The sequence below is a fragment of the Adiantum capillus-veneris genome, chromosome 11 (assembly GCF_014529385.1).
Source record: "Adiantum capillus-veneris isolate H3 chromosome 11, ASM1452938v2, whole genome shotgun sequence".
Classification (NCBI taxonomy): domain Eukaryota; kingdom Viridiplantae; phylum Streptophyta; class Polypodiopsida; order Polypodiales; family Pteridaceae; genus Adiantum; species Adiantum capillus-veneris.
In genome coordinates, this window is record NC_140941.1 from 146,333,587 (window position 1) to 146,344,649 (window position 11,063).

General features: G+C 42.7%; 1 protein-coding gene across 1 annotated transcript; it reads right to left on the reverse strand.

The window, feature by feature from the left end:
- Positions 1-2,041: 2,041 nt before the first annotated feature.
- LOC147448175 (uncharacterized) lies at positions 2,042-4,896 on the reverse strand. Its single transcript, XM_086524508.1, has one exon. It carries the CDS (start codon positions 4,134-4,136, stop codon positions 2,832-2,834), a length of 1,305 nt encoding a protein of 434 aa, XP_086380634.1. The 5' UTR covers positions 4,137-4,896; the 3' UTR covers positions 2,042-2,831.
- Positions 4,897-11,063: the final 6,167 nt, after the last annotated feature.

Here is an 11,063-nt window from a genome sequence, read left to right on the forward strand (position 1 = left end):
TCAAAACTCAAGACATGCCCATCATTAGATTTACACAATTCATTTCAATGAGTACCCACTATCTTATTTCAACCAATCAACATTTTTGACATGTCAAAAAATGCTTAAAAATACAACTCAACGTTTTTTTTATTTTAGTTAGCAAAAAGAGAAGTAATCTCTATAGCCTTTGCCCTTTGGGTATGCCAAAAAGGAGCTCCTCCAATGAGAGAAGAGCCAACATTATGTAGAAAATAAGCTTTAAATTAACAAAAATATGAAAAAGGTATCCACGCATTCAATGATCCAACCATCCTTGAAAACGGTCACTTTTGATGAAATACAAGTGTCTTTTTCACGAGAGGCCCATTTACAAAAGTTTGAAGTGGTCTTCGCGCGCAATTTGGCAAAAACACTCTTTTAGAGGTTTTTTGGCAATTTCTCCCTCTCTGAATGTTAGAAAAGGATAAGCAGACATTTGCATTTTAGGGTTTTGGGCGTTTCGGACACATTGGCGGTGTCAAAATCTTCAAATTTTCACACTAGTTCACAATTTTGTGATTTTTTTTCATTTTAATGATGACGCAAGTCACATTGAATGAGCGACGTCGGCCTCGTGAAAAAGACACTCATATTTAATGAAAAAGTAACCGTTTTCAAGGACTTCGAAAAAATTAGGTTTACTTTTAAAAGTATCTAGTTGTCCAAAAATCTAGTTGTCCTTTTGGACGTACTCAATAAGTGAAAATGTATTTTTTTTTTAAAATTTAGAGAGAGAAATACAATTTCTTAGAAGGCACTCTAAATGACCTTGAAATCTTCTAATGATGTGAGACATTAAAATCATAGGGTCTTATCTTTGTCATAACATTTAATTCAATGTAGGAAAAGATGAAGCTTTTGGGTAATAATCACATCGTTTTAATGATCTTCTCTCTCTCTCTCTCCCCCCCCCCCCCCCCCCCCCCAAACACACACACACACAATATTAAGGATGTCTTATAAATAAGTGCACTCTTAGTTACAAGTTATTTCAAAAGCACAAGTTACAAAGTGCATTCCTAGACACAACTTATCTTAATTAAAAATCTCTTATAAATGAAGTGCACTCTTAAGCATAAGTTATTCCAAAATTTTAATTGAACTCTCTCTCTCTCTCTCTCTCTCTCTCTCTCTCTCTCTCTCTCTCTCGTGTACACACACACACACACAATTTATTACAACTAAAAATATTGCTTTCTTGAGGTCACCGTAAAAACTTTACCTTGTTTTAAATATAAAATGTTAAGTTGATTATCAGGCACAAGAAGACCACTAGTATTCTTTTATGAACCCATCACAAGAAACTAACAAAAAGGTTGTGAGTAAGATAAAAGCTATGTATATCAATGTCGTACATGAACATTTAAGTTTTGATGTTTTTTGAAGCACAACTAAACTTCTAATGAGCCACCAAAACTGGTTGAAGCCACCAAAATGGTTCAAAACAAGATTATAGTAAATAAGACATAACTTTTGTATATGACATCAAAACTTCGTAAAACTTCTTATGTATGGGTCTAAAATATAAAATAAAAATTTAAATACACAATTTTACGAAAAGCTCAAAAATAAAAAATTACTTCCAAAAACTTAACAAATTATACATAAAATTGCACTTCACTACTTAACTTGGAGGAGATAAAAATGTCAGCAATTTTCGAATATAGGTCAAAAAGGCTTGAGGGTCCTTCAAAAGAAGTTTAGTCTACCTAACAATGGTTTGATTATTTTCAAAAGAGGTTAGAAAAAATTGTCTATCTTGACAAATTAGTAGTTGAAGATGGCCATGAAAATACTTTTAAACCTTCATTTAACTTTGTACTATTTTTTATCAATTTATATTGAAAGTTGAGTGTAATTTTTTTGAAATCATTTTCTATTTAGATAACTTACAATAGTGCTGGAGATTTTATTACAAAAGTCTTTAAAAGCAACAGAAGCGGCTATTTTTTTACAAGACTAATGTTAAAGAGAAGCACAATGTGTGGATGTGTGTGTGTGTGAGAGAGAGAGAAGTGGCTCTACTAAGCTATTTTTTTTCTCTTTTATTGTGAATCAAGCATCGACAAGCTTCAATCCACATACCACTGTAGTAATTACAAACAAGGTGACAAAATGGCAAAAAAATAAAGGCAAGATAGGGGTATTTTGGATAGGTTTTCTTTTGATTTTATCGAAGGTGATGGGAGTTTCACTTAGACCTGAGAAAAAGCTCCCAAATAATTGTCGCTGTCGTGAGATGTGGGCAGTCTCTCAACTTCACTTGAACAATACCTAAGCTTGACATCTCTTGCCGAGAACCTTCGCAAGAGAGAGAGAGAGAGAGAGAGAGAGAGGGAGAGAGAGAGAGTTTTTGTGAAACTGTTATGGGTGAGATCTGTCGTCTTTAGCAATAGATCCGATATTGCTTTGCAGGCCTCGTAGTCAAGCTAGCTTATCACTTATCTGATCTCCTAAGGAGACCATGTTAACTCTCTTATTATTATTTTTGTAATCACGAAGCTAATCGGAGGGGTATGGAGACCCAACTTACTCAGGGCCTTTAGGCCTACACACCGCCTGCCCAAGCTTGGATAGCCTTGCGAGGCAGCCAACTGGCAAAAGGAGGTTGGATGCGCGAAATTAGGGGCGCCCAAGGTCTCCCTGTTGAGAAAGTGGCACTCAACCAATCAGCCTGTGCTGATGCTTGTTTGGGCAAGGTGGTGTATAAGACATGCGTGCCCACACCCAAAACGAACGGACATGTGATGGGCGGTATGTAAAGGCCCTCATTTTGGTTAACCATCTGACCCATGATCTTCACCTAATTATTAAGCAAAAGAGATATTTGTTGGATGCGTTGCGAGCCCAAGTTCATGATAGGCATCGCCAGTGATGATGGAGGTACTGGTGAGACTGCGGCGCGGATATTTCTGATCCTCAGGATGATCATCCTTTAAGTCGGGAGGAAGAGGCACATGCCTCCAAGCGTGGGAGAGCCCCTCGTATTCCACCAAGCTGCTGGGGCCGGGCTTGGCCAATCCCTCTAGATGGCTGAGCCTGACACCCACATAAATTCTGTAAGAGGAGGAAGTGGTGTACCAGAAGTGGGTGCCACAATCCTCCACGAACTCAGCCAGCTGCGCCCCGCTGCTCTCCTCTAGCACCAACGTCTGCGCCTCCTCCCCCTCCCCATCTGCATTGATATTGGCAAGCCTGTATAGGTGAATTTGCCGGCTCCTCCACCGATGATCCAGCGCCACTGCCATCAGCGTCTCTCCAAACGCCACAATCTGCGCAGACGCTGCCTGGATCTTGGACACCAACTCCCATCCACGTGCAGAGGGTTCGTGCCTTACAAGGTAGTGCCACCCCTCCTTCCCCGGCGCCATCACATACATGCAGCCGTTGGGCAGCACCACCATTCTATCCACCCCCTCAACGAACACATTGCGCAATAATACACCAGAAACACCCACTTGCCACTCATTGGACTCGAAGCGTACCAGCCGATGCCAGCCTGCCGCCGAATTGTTTGCCCTCATCAGCCCTGTGACGCTGAATATTGTGTGCCCATCTCGATCGCCCACACGCAGATGGCAATGGCACCAGTACACGCTACCCACCCCAAAGGTGAGGCCCCCGCGTAGTGCTTCCGGCAGTGGTGGCAGCGGCCAGTGGCGCTGTGTGGCAAAATTGCAGAGATGGAGATCGTTAGCAGAGGACTCGACCAGAAGGAGGCCTCTATGGGAGGAGTGCACGCGAGCAATAGGGAAGGGCAGGAAGTACAGGTTAGGGTAGCGGAGCCATCGGCCGCTGGCGGAGTGGTAGCCGCACCAGCTGGTGGAGACGAAGATCGGGCAAAGGGTTTCGCCCTTTGCACCTGCAAGGGACATGGAACGTTGCAGCAGAAAAGAGCGCCATTGCTTGCAGACTGCCATGGCGTTAATGGCGTGATGGACAGGCAGTAGGCCCAGAATTCTGGCCGCCAGGTCAGGAGGCAGTTGGGGCCATGAGCCCCTCTCAGCTGCCTCCTCGGTCTCTCTTTTCTTCTTCCCTTTTCTTTTGGCTTTGTCATTCACAGACTGCATCTTGGCAGTGCCTCTGCATGGTTTGAGTTTTCTGCCACTTGCCATTTGATCTGGGGCCTGGGCTTCGTGGAATATGCTCAAAGGCCTGCCCTCAGTCCTGGAGTCTGGATAAATATTGCTCTAGGCCTAGTTTCTTGAAGTTCACGTTGCCTTTCTTTTCCCTTGCCTTCCAAGTTTCAGAAAGCTTGCCTAAATTGGGTCAATTCACTTTATGATTGTCGCAAATGGAAAGCAGGGCTAGAAAAAAACAATTTTCATAACCTTGCTTTTTTAAGGTCATTAGTAAGAGCTGGGTCGCGCTTTGTGCTAGAGGGCTATTGGAAGAGAGATTCTGCCATATTGGGTAGATTTCTTGCTTTTGCGTAGCTGTGCTATTGCGCCACTAATCCCTTCATATTTGAAAAGGTTGCGCTATATTATTCAGGAGGGGAAGAGCATAGCGTACTTTTCTCCAGCCCTTGTCCAACGAAAGCGCACGAAGACCATTAGCTTTTCGACTTTATTCTTGCAGCATTGCCTTTGCAACTAGGGTGCGACCTGGTGTCTCCTTCCCCCTCCTTAATCATGCTAGCCTTGGGCGCGGCCCGGCTCTAAAAACCATTTGTGAGCACTGATGGGAAGCTAATTAAGGCGACCAAGCAACGGACACTAGTTATAAAGGTGGCTAGTTTATTAGACTCAAAGCACACCCATACCCCTTTAAAGGGCCATTCTTCTTGGAGGGCCATTTTTGTTGTTGTTAAAGTGCCTTGTGCGTCCCATACCCGTAGGCATCTCTTGTTAAGCCGGTCAATTGCTCACGGAACGCTGCCAAGCGTTGATAGAGGTAACTGGAAACCTGTTGGAGCCTGTCAAAAAGGTGATTGATGTAATGGAATTAGCCTATTCAACTTGAGAATAGCGGAAATTAATGAGAATACTTTCAAGAAATAACTTTGTGAGCATAGCGGGTAGACATAATTGAAGATAGCAACATAATCATAGCAATTAGTTAACTTGGCATGAACAATACTTTTGCAAGAGAGAGAATTTAGAGAACATGACAACAGTTGAGGACCGGATTTATGTGGAGCCGGTCCCCCTTCCAATAGGCATTTGTATTATGATTTCTCCCATTAAGAGAGACTTGTTACAATACATTCTTTGTGTTCCTTGTGACCTAGGTGATGCAATGAAGATGGAAAGCTTCATGCATCACAATCATAGCATAACATGAACTTGAAGAAAGCTTTAATTGTCCCAAGCCTCAGTCCCAAGACCTCAAACACCTTCGAAGGTGGAGAGAGCTAGCAGGGAATGAGGGTAGGGAAGAGGAAGAAGAAACATTTCATAGGAGAAAGAAGTAGTTCCTCACTTATCATACTCTTGTTGCTAGCATACATAATAGCATAGTAATGAAGAAGAAGGAGATGACAAGCTCAAGCATTGAAGCATGGCTCTTGGTTGGATTTGCACTCCATAGCCAAGAGTGTTGGTATAGGCTCTCAACCTCTACTTGCTTGGAGAGGGAGCTCTTGCACTTTGCATAGCACACAATGAGAGTGATTGTGAGTGTGTGTGGGTGAGTATACCCCTCAAGCAAGCCCCTAGCTAGCTTGGGTCGACCCCCCCTTGTAGCTCATGCTTGAAGCTCATTGGACCCTCCCAGGCCTAGCCAATCATGAGCAGGAGGCATTACAAGCAGTAGGGGTAGCCTTGAGACAAGTGTCCCCCTTTCCTTTTTGAGAGAGAGGGCTAGATAAATGCTAAAACAATTAGATAATTCATGTAATTTATCATTGGACCCCTTTGAAGCTTAGCCAATAGGCTTCAAGCAACACATGAAGGTAACATGGGTAGGGGCCTGACATGTGTCCTTCTGCCTTTTCAAGTTGGGGCTTCCCTTGTGTGTGTGAGTGGGTGTTCTCTCTCTAGCCCCTAGGAAAAGGGCTCGCCCCCCCCTCTTGTAGGAATGCTTTTGACTTTAGGTGATCAAGCACCTTACTCACCAAGCATGACAAAGCACTTGAACTAGGGGGTGTTCCCACAAGCATCTCAGGCAAGCTTCTCAAGGCACCTCAAGTACCTTAATCATGCAGCAAGTCAAGCACCTCAAGCATGGAGCCAGTCAAGCACCTCAAGCATCTTAATCAAGCACCTAAATTATGACAAACACCTCAAGCACGACAAGCACCTCAAGCAGGACAAGCACCTCGAGCTTGGGCCGGGTTCCCACCTCAAGCTCATCCCTAGCTTACCTAAGGTCAAAGGACTTTTACACATATTTATTGGAGGTCTTCAATGAAGCTAACCCTAAGGTCTTATGCTCCATTGGTTAGCCTTGCTCTTTGATAGACCATCTCCCTTTTGGGCCCCTTTACCATTGGCCCCGTGTTGAGATAGATCTATAAGCACATATCTATATCTTAATACTTGTTCCCGTTTATTCTCCCACATTAAGTGATCAATTTAATATGAGAAAATCATTTGGGTTGGTTAGATATTAGATTTTATGACATTACCTCTCTCTTGAAATCATAGTCGTCCTCGACTATGAGGTAGAAGAGATAAAGTCTTAGTCATTAGTCAATCGTACTTAGCGGGTAAAGGATCCCTTTTTACCCTACGACATATTTCCAAGATGGATGACTAATCCATTTGGTGCTTGGGAGACATAGCTGCCGCAAGCATGTCTGCTCTTTAGTCCATTTCATTCTCCCAAAGTAGAGTGACAAATTCTACTTGGTGTTTGAGAGACGTTGTCATCACAAACATGATTCTAAGCATGCATACTAGTTAAATTTGTGCACAATTAAAAAGAGGACTAGTCATATAAGACAAAAACATGAGTCATTTAAAAGAAATTTGTACATTTGCTTACTCTAATGTAGCATTGTAAGCATTGACAAGGTTCATACTATCCTTAAGTTGTACTCCTTGCATCCATTTAGCATCTTCAAAAGGATAATTTTTGAACTTAATAAGATACCGTCGGATTATCTTACCATGTCGTAGTACCTTGTCTTCATGCCGAAGGACATCTTCGGGTTGTAGAACCTCTTCTTGGTCTTCGACTTCGGGAGGGTCTTCAATATTTGGTTCAATTGGTGGCTCTCCTTTGTAGGGCTTAAGTAAGCTTACATGAAAGGCATTGTGTATAAGCCAATGGTTGGGCAACTTGAGTTGATAAGCCGTCTCATTGATAGGCTTCAAGATTTGGAAAGGACCATAGTATCTTTTTGCTAGTTTAGCATAATACTTTTGATGGCCCGTAGGATTTTTGCCCGTCGTTTGCCTTAATCGAGCCTTAGGAAACTTGAGTAAGACCCAATCATTTTCTTTGAACATTAAGGCTCTTTTGTGCTTATCAACAGCAGCTTTTTGCCTTTGTTGAGAGATGGCTATAGCCTCCCTAATCTTTTGAAAAGATTCTTGTAGGTCACGGCTATACTCATCGGCGGCGAAGATCTTCCCATGTACTTTCAGTAGGAAGGGACTTTTAGGTCTTCCCTCTATGATCTCGAAAGGTGCTTTCCCCGTAGAAGTATGTACAGTATTATTGTAGGCATACTCTACTAGCGGTAAATACTTTTCCCATTGTGAGCGTTGATCTACTTCGGTAACATAAGTTTTGAGTAGATAGAGTATCGTAAGATTGGCTATCTCACTTTGGCCATCCGTTTGTGGGTGATAGGCCGAAGAGAAATTCAATCTTGTTCCTAAATTTTCAAAGAGACCTTTCCAGAAATTACTGGTCATTCTAGGATCTCTATCTGACATGATGGATGTGGGTAATCCATGGTGCTTGAAAATCTGAGATATGAAGAGAGGGGCCTGACATGTGTCCTTGCTGCCTCTTCAAGTTGGGGCTTCCCTTGTGTGTGTGAGTGGGTGTTCTCTCTCTAGCCCCTAGAAAAAGGGCTCGCCCCCCCCTCTTGTAGGAATGCTTTTGACTTTAGGTGATCAAGCACCTTACTCACCAAGCATGACAAAGCACTTGAACTAGGGGGTGTTCCCACAAGCATCTCAGGCAAGCTTCTCAAGGCACCTCAAGTACCTTAATCATGCAGCAAGTCAAGCACCTCAAGCATGGAGCCAGTCAAGCACCTCAAGCATCTTAATCAAGCACCTCAATCATGACAAACACCTCAAGCACAACAAGCGCCTCAAGTAGGACAAGCACCTTGAGCTTGGGCCGGGTTCCCACCTCAAGCTCAGCCCTAGCTTACCTAAGGTCAAAGGACTTTTACACACATTTATTGGAGGTCTTCAATGAAGCTAACCCTAAGGTCTTATGCTCCATTGGTTAGCCTTGCTCTTTGATAGACCATCTCCCTTTTGGGCCCCTTTACCATTGGCCCCGTGTTGAGATAGATCTATAAGCACATATCTATATCTTAACACTTGTTCCCGTTTATTCTCCCACATTAAGTGATCAATTTAATATGAGAAAATCATTTGGGTTGGTTAGATATTAGATTTTATGACAATTGAAATGATGTAGGGGGTGGTTGAGGCACCCCCCCCCCCCCCCCCCCCCCCCCCAGCGAAATTGCAGTAGTCATAGCCGGTCACTTGCTTTTTTGGATCTTGGGTGCCACGCACGCATGGGGTAGCTTATGGGGCACCTGTGATAAGCTTCGAGGGCCCTCCAATGGTAGCTTAGAGGGCCTATGTGGAGCCCTCCCACACACATGTTCATACCCAAAAGTCATGGTCATTATATGAGCATTCTGAAGAACAAGATGTCCATTTGGATTGCCTACCAAGTGGATGATACAAATGGACATCCTTCTTTTGAAACCTATAACATTACATTTACTATAAATACATTCAGGGGATCCACACTCTATAGAAAGAGGCATGTCTCATACGAGCGGAGTTTTTAAAAAGTCCGTAATTACAATTAATATATGGTAATTATAACCATGCTTATGAGAACTACAGTTTAAATCTTTCTTTCATCTGTATCTTTTTTTTTTTTGGGTGCGAAACTCACAATTGTGAGCAGTAGATAAATTAGAATTAAAAAAAGTTAACATCATAAGACATGCACAAAATGAGCCATGGAATCATGGAACGAACACACAACATCAAGCTACCAGGGGAGTGACCCCGACCCAAACAACCAGATACAAAAATATACATCGGATGATAAGGGAGCCACCCTAACAAGGAAGAAATATACCATAGTCCTGATCATATGCCACCGAGCCACAACCCCTCCCACTAGAACGGACACCACCCAAATAGCACAGATAGCAGAGAGCAATATAGCCGAAAGGGACGGGGCCCAAAGTCCCCACCACCATCACTGGTCTCGAGGAGTGCCACCTTGCAGAGTTATCTGTTACCGATGACGGAAAGCCCCTAGAGCCACAATAGAAAAAACTCTACCAAGGCAGCCTTGAAAGAACAAGGTGCCACCATGCACCCCCACCTGGCACCTGGGAATGCACCCCACTATCCCTGAGAGCTAGCCCAACCACCAATTGCACCAAGGCGAGAAAATTTACTCCTGGGGGGAGCAGGGCTGCCGCCCAGCCTTGGTGCAAAAATACAGCCTCTCCTAGGAGGGCACAAGCACGATCTTGAACGCAAGGGCAGCTGAGGTCCATCCCAGGACCGAGCAGTGAGCCACGTCTTCAAGCAGCATTGATCTGCTTAGCTGAGCTAGATTGGCCCCAGGATGGCCCACTTATGAGGCCTCCTCCTCGATGCAGGTCCGCTAGAGCTGCCTCGTTGCCCTACCTTCAGCACGCAACCTCTCCTACTCTTGGCTTCACAGAGCAAGCTAATCACTATTTTACATATAAAGTTTTGTATGCTTCTTAAAAAACACATCATGACTAAATTTATCCTGTAGTAAACCTCTCTTTTGTGTTGTTTATATCATTAATTTATTTGAATATACCTTGATGTGATTCTCTTTATTCTTAAGCTTCAAATACCTTTAACACCATAAAAGAGAACAAAAACAAAAACTACTCCTCAACTAATCCTCCATGTAGTGTGAGTATGGGACTTGATTTATGTGAAAAGGGTTTATGTCTTGTAATTTTAGATTTTCAAAAAATAACTTTTATACGAAATTAAATAAAAAATACAAATATTGTGCTAGGAATGTTGGCATTTGATGTATTAGTTATACTTATACCTATATATGTTGATGGAGATATATTTGGTTTTTAGAATTCAAAGAGAAAATATATGTGCCATGTAATGGAAATGGCCTATGAACTTTGAGAATAGCGGAATTAAGAGAATTAGAGTGAGCATTTTTGTGAAATTACTTTGAGAACAGAGGGTGAACTTAATTGATGGTAGCAACATGAACATAGTACTTAATTAACTTGGCATGAACAATACTTTTGCAAGAGAGAGAGTATTAGAGAACATGACAATAGTTGAGGACCCGATTTACTTGAAGCTGGTCCCCCCTCCAAAAGGCGTTAATATTATAGATTCTCCCATCAAGAGAGACTTGATATGACCTAGGTGATGCAATGAAGATGGAAAGCTTCATGCATCACAAGCATAACATAAACTTTGCAAAAAGCATTAACTATCCCAAGCCTCAGTCCCAAGGCCTCAAACACCTTCGAAGGTGGAGAGAGCTAGCGGGGAAAGAGGGTAGGAAATAGGAAAAAGAATCATCCATACGAGAAAGAAATAGTTCCTCACTTATCATCACTCTTCTTGCTTAGCATAGCATAATAGCATAGTAATGAAGATGAAGAAGATGGAAAGCTTAGCATTGAAGCATGGCTCTTGGTTGGATTTGCATTCCATAGCCAAGAGTGTTGGTGTAGATTCTCCACTTCTCAATAAGCTTGGAGAAGGAGATGGAGCTCTTGCACTTTGCACTCCACACAATGAGAGTATGTGTGTGTGTGTGGGAGAGTATACCCCCTCTCATGCTTGGTCTCTCTCTCTCTCTTTTGTATTATTTAATTATATCATTTGAAAATGTGTCCTCTTTTTCCTCTTTGA

Coding starts and splice junctions, on each gene's coding strand:
- LOC147448175 (XM_086524508.1), bottom strand. CDS start 4,136: ATGGCAAGTGGCAGAAAACTCAAACCATGCAGAGGCACTGCCAAGATG.